Genomic DNA, 21,023 nt, shown 5'->3' with positions numbered 1-21,023 from the left:
GACAGACACAGACAAGACAACCAAATCTCGCGCCGTGAACAGGTTGGCCCAACCCGTTCACCCTACTGCGTGTCGACCTGTAAGAAAAAAGTTAAAGACGGGAAAACACTGCAGAGCACTCCTAGGAGGAGCAAGCTTAGCCCAAAATGGAATATAGTCTACATACTCAACGAAAAACGGACATACGGAGCCTTCAACATCGACTTTTCGCTCACCTGCGTAACCGAGGAAGTGATGCTACGCGCATCACACCCGTGGCACGGAATTACTCTGATATTAATATCTCAACTAATCCTGCAGCCAGGCGGAAGGATATCCAATGGAGTGACTAGCATAGTCCCTCAAGCGAAATAGAACAAAAAGATGAGAGTTCGCTTTGAGATGCTCAGCTATCTAGAATTCTACCGATTCCCATCTTTCAATGAGAAACACATTTTAATTAGATCAGATAGGTGTGTTGTAACTGTTTCCAAATAATGACATTAACACACTGTATATTGCTAAGAATGTGAGCGTAGGGTTACTTCCCTAGCGGGTCTCGAACCCAGGCCAACAGAACCAATGACGAACACCCTAACCACTGTCCTGGGACAGTAAAGTTAGGCCCTATCCAGAAGAAATCATAAAACCCCCTAAACTACTTGATAGGTGTACACAATAGGGTGAATGCACTTAGAAGTAAATTTCAGCTCTGTTAAAAGTACACTCAAGAAAAACTTGTATTGATCATAGTGATTCAGGAGTATCATTAAAACAGGTTAATATGCCCCACCAACATTAGAAAACTATACAGAAAGCCCTTTAACTGTTGAAATAAGTCAATTATATCAATGATGAGAGAATAGTCTAATTAACTGAAACAGACATTGTGGCGTAGCAGGAAGATCTGAATGCCATGAACCAAGAGTTTGTGAGTTCAAATCCCAGGTGAGGACATGTTGAATAATAATTACTGTACAAATGAACATGCACAATGTAATCATGTGTGTCAAATATGTAAGTTGAAAACACTTATGTTAAAAGCACTGCGTGTGTGAGTATTCCTAACCTTGCCAACAGACAAAAAGAGCTGTGAACTCAGGGCCTTGATGGGCTTGGCAACAGTAACAAGGCGTGATGTGTAATAAAAAATGTTTTGGGGGGAGAACGTTTCTTTGGGACAATCAGGCGACATCCTGACTGTAACTGCCTCTGTCGCCAGTTTATTTCATGTATTTGCACTTTTTATTATTTAATTTCTTCTGAATTGTACGTTTACAGCAAGACGGAACTAATTATTGGTTCCGCCCGAGTGTTGTCACCCGAGCGCCTTTAGCGACGCACCGAGGAAACTTTACCGCCAAAAGCGAATTATTTTTCTACTGTTATCGTGTTTAAGTGCATACTTACAAAGAAAGTATACAGAAGAAGATAAAGGACATTTAAAAGGATGTTTAGTACCTCTGTGTGATAAGCAGCAATGAGGTTTGTTGACTACTTATTTTGCTATGAGGGTGTTTGTGTTTACGTGCGTCAGTTTTGGTGTAAAATATACATAAAGTGGCTAGCTGTATGAGCTTGATTATAACGCCAGATGTGTGAGACATGCATATGGCATTATTTTGTTAATGTATTTTTTTCTTTCTTTAAACCAGTTCTCACGGGTTAACCAGCATTAAAGCCCTGTATTCAAATCAAGATCTCTTGCCTCATGCCTGTCACTGGAGGAGCTACAGTGAGAACTCATCTGCTCTGCATGAGTAGACGAGGAAGACAATACCAAAGAGCCGTGATCCATGGACAAGAAGGGACATCTCTACATCCACAGAAGAATCCAGGCGCCTTACCATGAATCCAGCTGATGCAAAGAAGCTTAAACTATTTCCCACAAGAGACTGACACATTTTTGCCTTCATATTCATACGGTATAGTTGTGTGTATGTTTAAGTGTTAACTATATGTTTAAGTGTTAACTAAGCTACAACCAAGAGACTGAATTTTGCATTTCATAGAACAACGTGATATTGATTTGTGTGAAGTAGATGTGAATATGTTCTAAAAATTATATTAGTGGTAAAAATAGTATAAATGTGAATAGCTAATGGGAGCTGAATCACTTAGCTACAGGCCAAATTAGATTTAACCCAAATTTAAGTACACCAAGTAACAATGTCAGAGCCTAGTCTTACCTCTGGGAGAAAGCAGGTTAATGTAGGTGAAAGTATAGAGCAGCAGTGCATAGACATGCAATCACAGGCTACTAAAGGCACAAGAGCTAATGACCACACTTCCTCACAAGAACCACGAAGAAGCCAAAGAGACCGAAAGTTAACAGAAAAGGGCCAAGAACTGTACAATGAGCAAATAAGAAGATTTGCTCACCGTTTCACTGTGAGCTATGAGGAGTGGAAGGCTATTGCTAAAGACGCCAAGCAAGCTTTGAGTGGACAATGCTCAAACAACCTGCTACATGAACACATAAGCAAAATAAGTGCTGCCTCAGAGAATCTGAACATTGCTTATGATGAGTTAAGGCGCATAGACAACCCTGACCATGACACACGTCGCAGAATTGACAACTGTGATGCAGTAACCAGGAAGATCATCCAAACTGCAAAAGATCGTTTGGAGACAGCAGATAGCGGTGGAGGAGATGAACAACGAGGCAACAGGGCGACATCGTCTATATTCAAGTCTGTAGCCTCAGACAAGATAAGTATCAAATCCCAATGCACTAAGTCCTCTCACGCTCAAAGCAGCTCCAGACATTCAAGTTGGACTTCTGTTAGCAGACAAGATGCCGCTGCTGAAGTTGCTGCCAATGAAGCTACTCTAGAAGTACTACTAGAACAAGAGTGTTGCATTGAGGAATTGGAAAGGCTTGAAGCTGAAGCTGCAGAGAGACAAAAGGTGCTAGATGCAAAGCGGAGACAACTGGAGCGACTAGAGATAGTTAAAAAGTTAAAGGCTGCTAAGGCACGTCAGCGAGTGTATGATCAGAGTGAGTGCTCAGATAAAGAAATAAGCAGTGTACTCCATCAAAGTGTCTGTATGAAGGAAAAGGAAGAAGTTAAACATGAAATTAATCTGTTGCAGCACCATTCTTCACCACAAGACCGGGCACATTCAAAGCAGGATGACAGCACAGCAGCTCTTGTTAGAGCACTTGCAGAGTCCATCAGTGCAGGTCGTCTTCCTATACCTGAACCAACAATATTCAATGGCGACCCACTCAGATTCAATGACTGGAAGGTTTCATTTCAGACACTCATTGATCGGAAAAACATTCCAGCCGAAGAAAAGATATATTACTTGCGAAAGTATGTGGGTGGACCTGCTAAAAAGGCTATTGAGAGCTACTTCCTGCTTGGTTCAGAGTCAGCCTATCACGCAGCATGGAGGATTCTCGAGGAAAGATATGGAAATCCATTCCTCATAGCCAAAGCATTCAGAGATAAGCTGGAGGCATGGCCCAAGATAAGCTCCAAAGGCAGTATCGAACTTCAAGAGTTTGCTGATTTTCTTCGGAGCTGTGAGGCTGCTATGACTCAGATCAGAGGCCTCGAAGTACTTAATGACTGCAATGAGAACCAGAAGTTACTTGCAAAGCTTCCAGACTGGCTGACCTCGAGATGGAACAGAAAGGTCATAGAAGTGGAGGAAGAAAGTCACACATTCCCAAGCTTCCAGCAGTTTGTAAAGTTTCTCACACGTGAAGCTAAGATTGCAAATAACCCAATAACATCTCTCCATGCTCTGAAACCTGCTGAAGGTGAGCAGATCAAGGTTTTAAAGAACAGAGCTCTCGGAGCAAAGGTACTAGCAACTAACTCAGATGAAAAAGCTTCCTCCACAAGCTGTGTTTTTTTGTGAGAAGTCAAGTCACAGTCTACACAAGTGTTGGAAATTTATGAATAAAACCATCTCTGAGCGAGTCAAGTTTGTTCAAGGGATGAAGTTGTGCTTTGGCTGTCTGAAGCCTGGCCATCGCTCAAAGGAGTGTGAAAATAGAAGGATCTGTGATACTTGTGAGAAAGGACATCCAACCTGCCTACACGATAATCGCAGCAAAGAAAGAGGAATGTCAACAAGGACTGGTGGAGAAAGGGAGAGTGACAAGTCAAGAGAAGGAACGACAGATCGTTCACAAGAGAGGGTGACAAAACCACCATGCGAGGTAACATCTAACAGAGTTATCCAGAATGTTAAAGGCACCCATACATCCTCAGTCATTCCTGTGTGGTTGTCCACTACAAGTAAGCCAAATCATGAAGTTCTTGTGTACGCTCTTCTCGATACACAGAGTGACACGACCTTCATCCTTGAAGAGACAGCAAAGGTTCTTCACACTAAAAATGAACCAGTCCAGTTAAAGCTCTCCACAATGTCTTCAAGAAATACAGTGGTGCCTAGCAGAAGGCTGACTGATCTACAAATAAGAGGATTCTACTCCAATAAGATAATCTACCTGCCAGTAACTTACTCAAGAGAATTCATCCCTGCAAACAGAGATCATATTCCCACACCAGAGACTGCCAAGGCATGGTCTCATCTTGAGCACATCGCAGATGAAATTGCTCCTCTGCAGAGCTGTGACATCGGCCTACTAATTGGCTACAACTGTCCTCAAGCTCTTGTACCAAGACAAGTGGTTGCTGGAGAAGAAAATGAGCCCTTTGCTCAGAGAACAGACTTGGGTTGGAGTGTAGTCGGCTATGGCAACCCATGTCTTGACTTTGGAGATGCCTTTGGAATAAGCCATCAAGTCATTGTGAAGCAAGTGACATCAGTTCTTCCAAATCTCCCAAACGAAGTGCACTATGTCTGTAGAACACAGATCAAAGAAGTAGTCCTTCCAACAGACGTCATCAAGGTGTTGGAATCTGATTTTGTAGAAAGAGCTTCAGAAGACAAGCCAGCTGACCACGCCTCAAGGGGTGTCACAGCAGAACAACTCACAGCTTCTAACTGGTTCACGGGTCCAGACCTTCTTTGGCAAAAAGAGCTACCAACTGGAGTTGTCATGGTGGGAGAGATTGAGAGCAGTGACCCAGAGGTCAAGAAAGCTCAGGTTCATGACACTCAGGCAGAAGAAGCAAAAACAATTTTAGATCGTCTACACAAGTTCTCAGACTGGGCAAGAATGGTGAAGGCTGTTGCCAGACTCAAGCGCCGTGCTAAGGAAATCAAAGGTCTCAAGCCAAAGTCCTGTGAGGCCTCGAACTTGGAGGAAAGGAAAGAGGCGGAGCTGACCATAATCAAGATGGTCCAGGAAGCAACTCTCTCTCAAGAAATTCAACGCCTTAGACATCATAAGGAGACAAAGGTCAAAGACAAAGCCAACCAGTTGCACAAACTATGTCCGTTCCTGGATGATCAAGGTGTAATCAGAGTAGGAGGCCGCTTAGCTAATGCTGCCCTACATCCACACGTGAGGCATCCAGCAGTACTTCCTAGAGACAGTCATGTTTCTGCATTGCTCGTCAAGCACTATCATGAGAGAGTGTACCATCAAGGTCGAGGAATGACTATAAATGAACTCCGATCCAATGGCATATGGATCCTGGGTTGCAGCAAGCTTGTTTCATCCCATATTCACAAGTGCACAAGTTGCAGAAGGTTCCGAAGATGCACAGAGCAACAAAGGATGGCAGACCTTCCAGAAGAGCGGATGGAAACAACTGCTCCATTCACTTACTGTGGAATGGACTGCTTCGGACCATTTCACATTAAGGAAGGAAGAAAGGAGCTAAAGCGTTATGGGCTGTTGCTCACCTGCATGTGTTCAAGAGGAGTTCACATTGAAGCACTTGATGACTTGACCTCAGATGCCTTTATCAATGCTCTGCGTTCATTCATCGCCATTCGTGGATCAGTAAGGCAGATAAGGTGTGATCAAGGGACAAACTTTGTCGGAGCAAGGCGTGAGTTCATTGAAGCACTGAAAGAGATGGATCAAGAAGAGCTCAAAGATTTGGGCTGCGAGCTCATCATGAACACCCCTGCCTCAAGTCATATGGGTGGAGTCTGGGAAAGACAAATCCGCACTATCAGAAGTGTCCTGGCGTCCATTCTAGAACAGTCGTCCAGACAACTTGACTCCTCTTCCCTACGAACATTTCTATATGAGGTTATGGCGGTTGTGAATAGCAGACCTCTAACCACTGATCATCTGAACGATTCTACCAGTCCAGAGCCCTTGACACCAAACCACATCTTGACCATGAAATCCACAATCATTCTCCCTCCTCCTGGAAAGTTTGTCAAGGAGGATCTCTACCTCCGCAAAAGATGGCGCAGAGTTCAACTCTTAACCAACAACTTTTGGGTACGATGGAAAAAAGAGTATCTCCTGAATCTCCAACACAGACAGAAGTGGACCAAAGATCGCAGAAATGCAAAGGTCGGTGACATTGTTCTGTTACAAGATGCTGCCACACCACGAAACCAATGGAAGCTAGCAAGAGTCATCGAGGTCTATCCTGGAAGTGATGAAAGAGTGAGGAGACTCAAGTTACTCATCAGTGACTCCTCCCTGGATGGAAGAGGAAAGCGTACAGCCAAACCTGTTTACCTGGAGAGACCCATTCAGAAAACAGTTACATTGCTAGAAGCAGACTGATGGTTCTATCATACACTCACACACAGTTTATTAGTTGTTTATTAGGACAGAGTTTCATTTTATTTATTCATGCAGTAGGTTGTCTCCAAGTTTTAAGAAATCACTTGTGATTTGGTGGGAGTGTAACTGCCTCTGTCGCCAGTTTATTTCATGTATTTGCACTTTTTATTATTTAATTTCTTCTGAATTGTACGTTTACAGCAAGACGGAACTAATTATTGGTTCCGCCCGAGTGTTGTCACCCGAGCGCCTTTAGCGACGCACCGAGGAAACTTTACCGCCAAAAGCGAATTATTTTTCTACTGTTATCGTGTTTAAGTGCATACTTACAAAGAAAGTATACAGAAGAAGATAAAGGACATTTAAAAGGATGTTTAGTACCTCTGTGTGATAAGCAGCAATGAGGTTTGTTGACTACTTATTTTGCTATGAGGGTGTTTGTGTTTACGTGCGTCAGTTTTGGTGTAAAATATACATAAAGTGGCTAGCTGTATGAGCTTGATTATAACGCCAGATGTGTGAGACATGCATATGGCATTATTTTGTTAATGTATTTTTTCTTTCTTTAAACCAGTTCTCACGGGTTAACCAGCATTAAAGCCCTGTATTCAAATCAAGATCTCTTGCCTCATGCCTGTCACTGGAGGAGCTACACTGACAACTGATTCACAGAAATGTGTTTACAACGTTCCCATGAAACGTGTCTACAACATTAATATCTTACATTCTGAGAACATGGCAACCATGTTCTGTGTATGTGTAAAATGTAATGTAAATGTGGGACATTGATGGAATATTCTCCTAACGCTCAGAACTAGACACAGGAATGTTCTTGCAACGTTCTCCTGAAACATGTCTAGAACATTAATATCTAATATTGTGAGAACATGGCACCCCATGTCCTGTGTATGTTTGGTGGGACATTGATGGAATATTCTCCTAATGCTCAGAAAACTGGACACATGAATGTTCTTGCAACGTCCCATGAAGCGTGTCTAGAACATTCAAAATGTACATTCTGCAGTGGTGGAAAAAGTACCCAATTGTCATACTTGAGTAAAAGTAAAGATACCTTAATAGAAAATGACTCAAGTAAAAGTGAAAGTCACCCAGTAAAATCCTGCTTGAGTAGAAGTCAAAGTATTTAAAAATATATATATATATACTTAAGTATCAAAAGTAAATGGAACTGCTAAAATATACTTAAGTATCAAAAGTAAAAGTATAAATCATTTAAAATTCCTTATATTAAGCAAACCAGACGGCACCATTTTCTTGTTTTTTACAATTTACAGATAGCCAGGGGCACGCTCCTGCACTCAGACATAATTTACAAACAAAGCATGTGTTTAGTGAGTCCGCCAGATAAGAGGCAGTAGGGATGACCAGGGATGTTCTCTTGATAATTGTGTGAATTAGACAATTTTCCTGTCCTGTTAACCGTTCCCAATGTAACGAGTACTTTTGGGTGTCAGGGAAAATGTATGGAGTAAAAAGTACAGCATTTTCTTTAAGAATGTAGTAAAGTAAAAGTTGCTAAAAATATAAATAAGGAAGTAAATTACAGATACCCAAAAAAACTACTTAAGTAGTACTTTCTAGTATTTTTATTTAAGTACTTTACACCACCGATATTCTGAGAATATTGCAAACATGTTCTGTGTATGTTTGGCGGAGTGTTGATGGAATATTCTCCTAATCCTCAGAACTGGGCATATGAATGTTCTTGCAACGTCCCATAAAACGCATTTAGAACATTCATTTTTGCTAAAATAAGTTTTTTGCTAAAATAGAGAGAAAGTTCCCCTAACTAACGGAAAACTGGACACTCAAACATTAAGGGAACATTAGGTTAACATTACAAAAATGTTCTCTCTCCGTAGAATTATTAGCTGGGTATCCAAAGAATCTGGTCAACCAGTGCAACATGGCGCCTCCTCAATCCCCCCAGCTGGCTGTTTGGGCCCTGTTTGGGGTGGTCTCCTGACAACTGACCCCCCTCATCCCTCCCATACACCCCCACCACCCCTCCTGCTGCTAGACTTGGACATGACTGCCACACTGACAGACAGCCAGATAGATACACCATCTATACTGATCCACCTTTTACAAGTTGCATAGTGTAAAGTTTATATTCTAACACAGTGTTTGTACAAACCATGTAAACAAAGAGGGGATCATGGTAGCCTTCATTTTTACATGGACACTTTAAATCTCTGTAGTACAGTGGTAGCGATAGTAGTAGTGCTGTAGTAGTAGTGATAGTACAGACTTGTTGTCTGTTCAGATACACTGCATTATGTGTGGCTGATAACATGGTGGTTGTTTGGAGGTTTCCAGAGTGTGATGATGTAAGGCCACTTACTCATGACTTTTTCTGGACATGAGAATGTTCCCAACAACATCTGGAACTCATTGTGGCCCACAGAATGTCGGGGCCTTTTCCTTTGATTCAGTTGAAGCTCAAGGCCAGGGGAGTGAGAGTGATCTATTTCCTGTGGCTGGATTTGTGAATGAAGAGGAGACAAAAAGGGGAGGGCACCAGATTCAGTGATACAGTAGACTACAGAGACAGTTTGAATGGATTCAATTCACTTCGGTTGTTGTTAGCCGTTTACTTTGCCTGCCTTCCCAACAGTATCTCTGTAACTGAATGTGTCTGGGTGCGTGGGTATTTGCCTTTCCCTCCCATCTCTAAATGTACAATTGTACTGTGTTTATTTAGAATTTATTTTCCATTCTGAGGATATAATTGGAATACAAATGTTTTATCCCTTAAATGTTGTGCCCTGCAAAAGCTGAGTGGATTGCTGCTCTTAGTTGCTCTTTGATAAGGGAGGATGAGGCCCCTCTCAAGAAGGGAGAGGAAACACAAAAAGGACTGACAGGGAGGCTTTCAAGTCCTCTCCTTTTACTGATAATTGTATTTTTCAGTATTCCAACAATAACAATTATGTGGTAGCACTGAGATATCCTGCCTCCCCCCAGTCTGAGCCAACATTGTGTAAAGACAATAGCAGCCTGGGATAGTAGTATAGGCCCAGACTAATAAAGGGTGCCATTGTTTCTAAGGACCTCCAAAAAATAGAGAGGAAGTAGATTCAGGAACAAAGAAAATGTGAAAAGAAAATCCGGCAGAGTGGAGCTGTGTTCTGTGTGGATTTGGAGGTTCAGGAACCGGGAGGAATGTGGAGAGCCCAAGTGAGCAACAGAGAAATATTTCTTCCAATGGAGGCTGTTTTTTAAAAGGAATGGGTTATTATAGTTGGCCAGTTAAAGCCCTTCAAATAGCCATGACATCATGGCTAGGGCTAGGGCTGGTGCTGGAGGGGAGAGACAATGGAGGGTTTGTGCCCAAAGAACTCTACAGAGGTTTGGGGAGTGTCGGAGGGCGGCTGGAGTGGGGGGGTTAGAAGCCACATCTGGTCTTTCTACCTGCCCTATTCAAACGCGGAGTGGGAATGAAGTGTTCCAAACTGCATTTGGAGAAATTCTACTGGCGGCTACACTGGGCTCAAGTTTGGTACAAGGTGTATGGCTTTGCTCATATATGTACTGTGCACCTTCATATGTATGAAATGTGCCATATGAAACATATTTTCTAAGTACTATATAACGCATTCACTATACATATGAAATGTGTTTTGACGTCAGTATTAGAATTGTATAGCGGAAACATTAGTCTGAAGCCTCAGAAAGTACAGTGGGGAAAAAAAGTATTTAGTCAGCCACCAATTGTGCAAGTTCTCCCACTTATAAAGATGAGAGAGGCCTGTAATTTTCATCATAGGTACACGTCAACTATGACAGACAAATTGAGAAAAGAAAATCCTGAAAATCACATTGTAGGATTTTTTATGAATTTATTTGCAAATTATAGTGGAAAATAAGTATTTGGTCACCTACAAACAAGCAAGATTTCTGGCTCTCACAGACCTGTAACTTCTTCTTTAAGAGGCTCCTCTGTCCTCCACTCGTTACCTGTATTAATGGCACCTGTTTGAACTTGTTATCAGTATAAAAGACACCTGTCCACAACCTCAAACAGTCACACTCCAAACTCCACTATGGCCAAGACCAAAGAGCTGTCAAAGGACACCAGAAACAAAATTGTAGACCTGCACCAGGCTGGGAAGACTGAATCTGCAATAGGTAAGCAGCTTGGTTTGAAGAAATCAACTGTGGGAGCAATTATTAGGAAATGGAAGACATACAAGACCACTGATAATCTCCCTCGATCTGGGGCTCCACGCAAGATCTCACCCTGTGGGATCAAAATGATCACAAGAATGGTGAGCAAAAATCCCAGAACCACACAGGGGGACCTAGTGAATGACCTGCAGAGAGCTGGGACCAAAGTAACAAAGTCTACCATCAGTAACACACTACGCCGCCAGGGACTCAAATCCTGCAGTGAAAGATGTGTCCCCCTGCTTAAGCCAGTACATGTCCAGGCCCGTCTGAAGTTTGCTAGAGTGCATTTGGATGATCCAGAAGAGGATTGGGAGAATGTCATATGGTCAGATGAAACCAAAATAGAACTTTTTGGTAAAAACTCAACTCGTCGTGTTTGGAGGACAAAGAATGCTGAGTTGCATCCAAAGAACACCATACCTACTGTGAAGCATGGGGGTGGAAACATCATGCTTTGGGGCTGTTTTTCTGCAAAGGGACAAGGACGACTGATCCGTGTAAAGGAAAGAATGAATGGGGACATGTATCATGAGATTTTGAGTGAAAACTTCCTTCCATCAGCAAGGGCATTGAAGATGAAACGTGGCTGAGTCTTTCAGCATGACAATGATCCCAAACACACCGCCCGGGCAATGAAGGAGTGGCTTCGTAAGAAGCATTTCAAGGTCCTGGAGTGGCCTAGCCAGTCTCCAGATCTCAACCCCATAGAAAATCTTTGGAGGGAGTTGAAAGTCTGTGTTGCCCAGCGACAGCCCCAAAACATCACTGCTCTAGAAGAGATCTGCATGGAGGAATGGGCCAAAATACCAGCAACAGTGTGTGAAGACTTACAGAAAACGTTTGACCTATGTCATTGCCAACAAAGGGTATATAACAAAGTATTGAGAAACTTTTGTTATTGACCAAATACTTATTTTCCACCATAATTTGCAAATAAATTCATTAAAAATCCTACAATGTGATTTTCTGGATTTTTTTTTCTCATTTTGTCTGTCATAGTTGACGTGTACCTATGATGAAAATTACAGGCCTCTCTCATCTTTTTAAGTGGGAGAACTTGCACAATTGGTGGCTGACTAAATACTTTTTTTCCCCACTGTAGGCTACGAAAAAACGGATTAACTCAGCACTGGTATATTTGAAAAGATTTGAACATATGTGAATGACTAATACCATGAAGTGCAGTAGTATCATGTGTAATCTATCCGACACCTTGCTCTGCTTTGGTTGATCTTCTATAATCGGTCATAATGTTTGGTATTCCAAATGGTAGTAATTGGCATGGAACTTTAATATGCTCCATAAATTCATCAATGTCTACCTCACAAAGTAGATATGCATTACAAACAATCTATTATGTTTCACTGATTATACTTTCACTAAGCCGTGTCTTAGCTCCACCACATGAAGTCAGTCAGTCAATGACGACAACTCAACAGCTGTCTCCCGGAGCTGCGCTTATGAAAACTGATCATATTACTCCCAAATGTTACAGCGTGTGACCTTAGCATACACCCCCTCAGTGTATGCTATCTATAAATGCTAAATTTACTCAGATGGACCCAAGAGTGTTTTAGTGTGCCTGTTTGGCTGGGGGCGCTTTGTCTTTGTCAAGTGGGCCGTGTCACTGACATTGTAAAAAGTGTGAAACAAATAGCATTGAATTCAACATAATTTTTTTTCTTCACTGTTTGTTGAACACTCTGCCTCATGCTTGTATCCTGAGTTACAGGAGCAGTAAAACAGAGACTCTCACTAACAACCAGTGCCTACTCCATAATAACAACTTAATTGATAGTGTTCAGATGCTGTTTTTGAATGTGAATCGATTATATAAACTGTTTACAAGCTTTGAAATAATCAAGAAAAACACCCATCTGAGATCAGAACTGAAAGTTAATTAGCCCAAACGGCCACAGAAGCCTTTACCACTAGTGAACCCTAATAGGCTTACCTCATAATCTCTGTCATCACCCTCTGTTAATACCTCTAAGGCCTTTTCTGTGTGCCTATTGAACATAACGTTTATACCATGTTAAATTCTATGTTGAAAAGTCTGCATCTTTTGCCCGCAATCATAAAACATTAATTTATCTCACAGTGATATGTTCTGTCCCCTTTCCCTTACAGATTACTCTGGCGCTGATAAGACTGGGCCAGGGGTCCCTGGTGGGGTGGACTCAGAGTATGGCCCTGACGGCCTATCAGGAAACCTCGGTAGGATCATTAAAAGAAAGTAACATTACTACAGTTACAGTTGAAGTCAGAAGTTTACATACACCTTAGTCCCCGGGACCACCCATACGGGACCACCCATACGTAAAAATGTATGCACACATGACTGTAAGTCGCTTTGGATAAAAGCGTCTGCTAAATGGCATATTATTATTATTATTATTATATTATTACATTTAAACTCAGTTTTTCACAATTCCTGACATTTAATCCTAGTAAAAATTCCCTGTCTTAGGTCAGTTAGGATCACCACTTTATTTTAAGAATGTGAAAAGTCAGAATAATAGTAGAGAGAATGATTTATTTCAGTTTTTATTTCTTTCATCACATTCCCAGTGGGTCAGAAGTTTACATACACTCAATTAGTATTTGGTAGCATTGCCTTTAAATGGTTTAACTTGGGTCAAACGTTTCGGGTAGCCTTCCACAAGCTTCCCACAATAATTTGGGTGAATTTTGGCCCATTCCTCCTGACAGAGCTGGTGTAACTGATTCAGGTTTGTAGGCCTCCTTGCTCGCACACGCTTTTTCAGTTCTGCCCACACATTTTCTATAGGATTGAGGTCAGGGCTTTGTGATGGCCACTCCAATATCTTGACTTTGTTGTCCTTAAGCCATTTTGCCACAACTTTGGAAGTATGCTTGGGGTCATTGTCCATTTGGAAGACCCATTTGCGACCAAGCTTTAACTTCCTGACTGATGTCTTGAGATGTTGCTTCAATATATCCACATCATTTTCCTTCCTCATGATGCCATCTATTTTGTGAAGTGCACCAGTCCCTCCTGCAGCAAAGCACCCCCACAGCATGATGCTGCCACCCCCGTTGGTGTTCTTCGGCTTGCAAGACCCCCTTTTTCCTCTAAACATAACAATGGTCATTATGGCCAAACAGTTCTATTTTTGTTTCATCAGACCAGAGGACATTTCTCCAAAAATTACGATCTTTGTCCCCATGTGCAGTTGCAAACCGTAGTCTGGCTTTTTTATGGCGGTTTTGGAGCAGTGGCTTCTTCCTTGCTGAGCGGCCTTTCAGGTTATGTTGATATAGGACTCGTTTTACTGTGGATATAGATACTTTTGAACCTGTTTCCTCCAGCATCTTCACAAGGTCCTTTGCTGTTGTTCTGGGATTGATTTGCACTTTTCGCACCAAAGTACCTTCATCTCCTTCCTGAGCGGTATGACGGCTACGTGGTCCCATGGTGTTTATACTTGCGCACTATTGTTTGTACAGATGAACGTGGTACCTTCAGGCGTTTGGAAATTGCTCCCAAGGATGAACCAGACTTGTGGAGGTCTACAAATTTTTTTCTGAGGTCTTGGCTGATTTCTTTAGATTTTCCCATGATGTCAAGCAAAGAGGCACTGAGTTTGAAGGTAGGCCTTGAAATACATCCACAGGTACACCTCCAATTGACTCAAATTATGTCAATTAGCCTATCAGAAGCTTCTAAAGCCATGACATCATTTTCTGGAATTTTCCAAGCTGTTTAAAGGCACAGTCAACTTAGTGTATGTAAACTTCTGACCCACTGGAATTGTGATACAGTGAATTATAAGTGAAATAATCTGTCTGTAAACAATTATTGGAAAAATTACTTGTGTCATGCACAAAGTAGATGTCCTAACCGACTTGCCAAAACTATAGTTTGTTAACAAGACATTTGTTGAGTGGTTGAAAAACAAGTTTTAATGACTCCAACCTAAGTGTATGTAAACTTCCAACTTCAACTGTAATAGCATTAGATTGAGTCTTATTTCATGATTTTCGTATCCATCTCTGCAAGGTAGTAAACCCAAAACTCTCCTCCCTCCTTTTCCCAAAGTTCGTCCCCGTTTCACCCAGCCTGCTAAAATGAGGAAGCGGGTGATCGCCCGGCCCGTCGGGAGTTCTGTGCAGCTGAAGTGTATGGCCAGCGGTAACCCTCGGCCGGACATCGTGTGGCTGAAGGACGACAGGCCACTGACAGAGCGTGAGGTGGGCGAGGGGCGCCAGAAGAAGTGGACCCTGAGTCTGAGGAATCTGACCCCGGAGAACAGCGGCAGGTACACCTGCAGGGTCTCCAACCGAGCCGGAGAGATCAACGCCACCTACAAAGTGGAGGTCATACGTAAGTATCATACAGTCACGAAGGTCAGAGTCATAAATTCACTTAACGAGCCAGTCCACCTGGAAAGATCTCATAACTAATGTATGTGGTGGACTCCTCAGGGGAAGGAACCAGATAATACTGTAGTATATATCACAGTCCTGCAGACTGAGTTCTATGGATGTTGTGATATTGATCATTTTTGGCTATCAGGGATGGAAATCAATCTGGTCAACATTGATATAATTGCCACGTAATCGTAGTAACGTTGGGTCTGGATTTGAGGTGGAACCACAACCTTTTGGAGATCCTTACTCTCTGATCTAACTTCGTCAGACTGCTGCGTTTGATCAGTAAGTCTTAACTCACATCCCTGCTCCATGGATGAATGTTACTCGTATCCCTGCTCCATGGATGAATGTGCTCGTATAATCATGTAAATGAGAAGCATATTGAGAAGGTAGATCTGAGAACGAGGGTTCTGTTCTGGAGTGTGGGGCGAGGAGGAGGTGGCTGCTAAACCCCAAGCCCCTCCAATCTGGAGTTGATTAGGGTCCAGCTGTCTGCCCCCCCCCCCTCCTCCCAGATGTGTGTGTGTTGTACAACCAGGAGCAGAGAGAGAGGAAACTAATCACACATACATCTTGTGTTACATGTGGTATTTCTCTCTCTCCCTCTCTTTCTACGCCTGAGGCTAATAATTGTATGGACATCTACGCTGGTTCATGCAAAGAGTCAGCCATGTTGAAATGTGGGATGGTTGTGACAGTTTGTCGATTATGTTTCTCTGCAGAGCGGACCAACTCCAAGCCCATCCTGACAGGCACTCACCCGGTTAACACCACAGTGGACTACGGTGGGACTACCTCATTCCAGTGCAAAGTGAGGAGCGATGTCAAACCCGTCATCCAGTGGCTCAAGCGTGTCGAGTCCAACGAGGAGAGTCGGTACAACTCCACCATTGAGGTGGGCGACCATCACTTTGTGGTGCTGCCCACGGGAGAGGTGTGGTCACGCCCTGATGGCTCCTACCTCAACAAGCTGCTCATCACCCGCGCCAAGGAGGAGGACGCTGGCATGTACATCTGTCTGGGCGCCAACACCATGGGCTACAGCTTCCGCAGTGCCTTCCTCACCGTGCTGCCAGGTAATACCAGTGGCAGGCTGCCTGCCCTCTAGGCCCCGTGTAGCTCAGTTGGTAGAGCATGGTGCTTGCAACACCAGGGTTGTGGGTTCGTTTCCCACGGGGGGCCAGTATGAAAATGTATGCACTCACTAACTGTAAGTCGCTCTGGATAAGAGCGTCTGCTAAATGACAAAAAAATTAAATAATGTAGTACATCATACCAGCACAAGTTAATGATGGATTACCTGGCCTCCCAAAAATCCAACTTTCAAAATCTTCCCCATCATGTACACACAAAACTCCTCTGTTTCCAGTTTTCTTCTTACGCTGGTTCTTGTGAGCTTTGTATTGGCGAACAATGTAGTATTGACCCACTGCAGTGATTTCTAGTGCTGAGCGAAAAGTGCTTTTTGAGGTCTGTTCAGTTTCGGTTCGATTATTAAAAAGCTAATCTCGTTTTTTGACTTCAGTTTCGCTTGTTTTTTTGTACATTCATTGCACAATGCATTATGTGGGTTGAATGCTGTAACAACACAGAATAAAACAATTAATAAAAGTCTCATGATGGTAGTAACTGCCCATTACTTATCTGATTTATCTCTACAGAAACTGAGCATTGAGCTCACAGAAAAAAACAACGAAATGGAATTCAAATAATTGAACCGACATGGGTCAATGAGTTGTTTAGAAACCCAAAATATATACAGTGGGGGAAAAAAATATTTAGTCAGCCACCAATTGTGCAAGTTTTCCCACTTAAAAAGATGAGAGAGGCCTGTAATTTTCATCATAGGTACACGTCAATTATGACAGACAAAATGAGAAAAAAATATCCAGAAAATCACATTGTAGGATTTTTAATGAATTTATTTGCAAATTATGGTGGAAAATAAGTATTTGGTCAATAACAAAAGTTTCTCAATACTTTGTTATATACCCTTTGTTGGCAATGACACAGGTCAAACGTTTTCTGTAAGTCTTCACAAGGTTTTCACACACTGTTGCTGGTATTTTGGCCCATTCCTCCATGCAGATCTCCTCTAGAGCAGTGATGTTTTGGGGCTGTCGCTGGGCAACACAGACTTTCAACTCCCTCCAAAGATTTTCTATGAGGTTGAGATCTGGAGACTGGCAAGGCCACTCCAGGACCTTGAAATGCTTCTTACGAAGCCACTCCTTCGTTGCCATGCTGAAAGACCCAGCCACGTTTCATCTTCAATGCCCTTGCTGATGGAAGGAGGTTTTCACTCAAAATCTCACGATACATGGCCCCATTCATTCTTTCCTTTACACGGATCAGTCGTCCTGGTCCCTTTGCAGAAAAACAGCCCCAAAGCATGATGTTTCCACCCCCATGCTTCACAGTAGGTATGGTGTTCTTTGGATGCAACTCAGCATTCTTTGTCCTCCAAACACGATGAGTTGAGTTTTTACCAAAAATTTATATTTTGGTTTCATCTGACCATATGACATTCTCCCAATCCTCTTCTGGATCATCCAAATGCACTCTAGCAAACTTCAGACTGGCCTGGACATGTACTGGCTTAAGCAGGGGGACACGTCTTGCACTGCAGGATTTGAGTCCCTGGCGGCGTAGTGTGTTACTGGTGGTAGGCTTTGTTACTTTGGTCCCAGCTCTCTGCAGGTCATTCACTAGGTCCCCCCGTGTGGTTCTGGGATTTTTGCTCACCGTTCTTGTGATAATTTTGACCCCACAGGGTGAGATCTTGCGTGGAGCGCCAGATCGAGGGAAATTATCAGTGGTCTTGTATGTCTTCCATTTCCTAATAATTGCTCCCACAGTTGATTTCTTCAAACCAAGCTGCTTACCTATTGCAGATTCAGTCTTCCCAGCCTGGTGCAGGTCTACAATTTTGTTTCTGGTGTCCTTTGACAGCTCTTTGGTCTTGGCCATAGTGGAGTTTGGAGTGTGACTGTTTGAGGTTGTGGACAGGTGTCTTTTATACTGATAACAAGTGGAGGACAGAGGAGCCTCTTAAAGAAGAAGTTACAGGTCTGTGAGAGCCAGAAATCTTGCTTGTTTGTAGGTGACCAAATACTTATTTTCCACCATAATTAGCAAATAAATTCAATAAAAATCCTACAATGTGATTTTCGGGAATTTTTTTCTCTCAATTTGTCTGTCATAGTTGACGTGTACCTATGATGAAAATTACAGGCCTCTCTCATCTTTTTAAGTGGGAGAACTTGCACAATTGGTGGCTGACTAAATACTTTTTTCTCCCACTGTATATATATTGGTTAATCGCTCAGCACTATTAATTTCTCAACCAAGACTCTCTCAGCATGTGTAGCTACTTCTTTGTTAAATTTTATTGTTTAGAATGATTGACTCCATGTTGACTGATACTTCTTTTTTTCGGACCCTCTCCTCCTGCAGACACCAAGCCACCCATCACCCCAATGTTCACCCCAGCCTCCAGCACCCTCCCCTGGCCTGTCATCATCGGCATCCCTGCTGGCATGGTGTTCATCTTCGGTACAGTGCTGCTGTGGTTCTGCCAGAGTAAGAAGCACTGTTCCCCTACCAGCACTGCGGCTGCCCAGGTCCTGCAGGCCTCCCACCGACTGCCCTACCGGGAGAGGGACAGGAGCTGTGTGGCCCCCTCCACCTCAGAGAAGGACTGCCTGGGCTCCATAAACTATGAGGAGTATCTGGCTCAGCAGCAGCTTCTTCTCACTCAAGGGGGCTCTGCCCTCCCCCCAAAAATCTACACTGACATCCACACACACACCCACGTGGACGGGAAGGTGCACCAGCACATTCACTTTCAGTGTTAGATATGTCCCCCTCTTTCACCTCTGAAGGATTGCATCGTACAGCAAGGGTTGAGCTGTGGACTGAACCTCAGAGAACAGCTCTCTGGTTACACACATCTGGGGCTGCTCTTTTAACTGTCACCTTGCCTGTGCTGGATCTTGATCTAACTGGACAATACTGGGGCTTTATAATGATCATTCAGTACTGTACAACATTGAAATGAAGGTGATCGTGAATGAGCAGTTTTAGAGATTTGTGCATAAATGGCTGCCCTAGTGATTTCTCAACTAAAATAACCACATCTTCCAATGAAAATATGTATGGTTTTTACAGTACCTGCAAACCTGCCTGGTCCTTGGTGCTACTTTTCATATCAACACCACTAAAAACCACCGAACCCTGATGTGCACTTACTTCAATCGCCAAGAGATTCTGCAATGTGTTAAAGGCAGCTATTCAGACTTACTAAGAGTGCATATCCATCAGTAAATAAATAAATAATCCATCATTAACTTGTGCTGTTAACCCATATCAACTAACCAACAGGGATTAGGGTCAGTTTTGACCTTTACCTCTAATCATGTTGTAGGGTACAAGATACAGTACTTAAGCTCTGCTAGGTGATGTTGAAGGCGGAATGGAATACAATACAAAAGGGCTGGTATTACGCTCATACTCAGGTAGCTCCTTTGATTTTTGTAAATGTTTCATTATTGTTCAAATGCACATCCATTTAACCCTGACCACTATCGATGTGTCCATCAATAATCCTGTTTCTTTTCAATCATAAATTCATCCACAAAGGCCTTATGAAAATACATTGGTAGCATTTTTCATGTCCATATCGAAGACGGCAAAGAATAGAATATTGTTCCAATGTTGACTATAGCTGGACTCGCTACATATTGCCAGAATCCAAATGTTACTTAGGTTACCACCACTAGCCTTTCATGTGTGTGTTTTATAGAATCCTTGCAAATATCCAGTGTTGCAGTGAATACATAGACCATAATGAGTACTTACTTACACTGCAGTCTAATCCAACCCCAATTTATATAGATGTAGTCATTTTATATACATTTGAAAGGAGACGTGTTTAATTTATTTTAAGGAAATGTTTATTTTTCAAAGTCAGGCATTTTACATGTATTTTGATTAAAATTATGTAAGTTCAATAAGGTTCTGTAGTTGCAATGTAATGTATCATATATGAAGGACATTGCCAACCAGGATAATCATATTTCGTTTATGCAAGTACTTATACACAATTGGTTGTTTGACAATCTTCTATGATGTACCCCATTAAAAGTGAGAAAGGTAATTTCAAGATTGATTTGGCAACGGTTTGATTAAAGGACAAGCAAATGTACACTTTGGTTCATGGCCTCAATTCTTTACAGGAACTTGTCCGAAAACAATTAAGGCTTGATTGAGATTCAAGTCTGAAAATTAGAATATTGAGGATGTTTGTAAAAGCCTGCGGTCAGCCCACCGGCTGCCACTGGGAATGAGGGATTGAGTTCAGTGACAGTTACCTGCCCTGCTAGATAAGGACCACCAGGAGCCCCCTACAAAAGGCAGGTCAGCTTTCCTCCCCTGACATGGCTAGAAGAGCCTAGTCGTCTACACAGGGTGATTCAGAGGGCAGCCAGCAAAGGGCCAGTGGTGCAGGAATAAATGACAATAGATACAGGCAGAGATAGAAAGTGCTCTCACAGGAGAGTGATGGCCCCTGCAAGACTACACCAACTGACTAGCATCGCTCCCATTTAAGAGTGAATCTAGCCCTTCTCCTCCCCTCTGCCCCACACTACCACCTCATTCAACTCCAATCTAGGTAGGATTTCCTTTCACCATTTAGGAAGTGCATTGTCCTGCTCCGGGAGTGATGTGACAGGACCCTGTGATTGCTCGGGGAAGAAGGGGAGCATTGTATCAGGGTAGCTCTGTTATGTTGTAGGCATTCTAGAACGGGATGAGCGTTTGGCTCTAG

General features: G+C 42.7%; 1 protein-coding gene across 2 annotated transcripts in view; it reads left to right on the top strand.

The window, feature by feature from the left end:
* Window positions 1-20,399, top strand: part of LOC121539339 (fibroblast growth factor receptor-like 1) — a 59,071-nt gene extending 38,672 nt beyond the window's left edge. For both annotated transcript variants that reach the window (XM_041847757.2, XM_041847756.2), the window contains 4 exons: window positions 12,926-13,012; window positions 14,859-15,143; window positions 15,916-16,269; window positions 18,650-20,399. In XM_041847757.2, coding sequence (XP_041703691.1) covers window positions 12,926-13,012; window positions 14,859-15,143; window positions 15,916-16,269; window positions 18,650-19,050 — 1,127 coding nt within the window. In that variant the 3' untranslated portion in view covers window positions 19,051-20,399. The remainder of the gene's footprint in view (window positions 1-12,925; window positions 13,013-14,858; window positions 15,144-15,915; window positions 16,270-18,649) is intronic.
* The last annotated feature ends 624 nt before the right edge of the window (window positions 20,400-21,023 follow it).

Source organism: Coregonus clupeaformis, chromosome 25 (genome assembly GCF_020615455.1).
Source record: "Coregonus clupeaformis isolate EN_2021a chromosome 25, ASM2061545v1, whole genome shotgun sequence".
In the NCBI taxonomy this organism is placed as follows: Eukaryota; Metazoa; Chordata; class Actinopteri; order Salmoniformes; family Salmonidae; genus Coregonus; species Coregonus clupeaformis.
The sequence above is the reverse complement of the archived record's forward strand: the minus strand, read 5'-3'. Positions and strand labels throughout refer to the sequence as shown.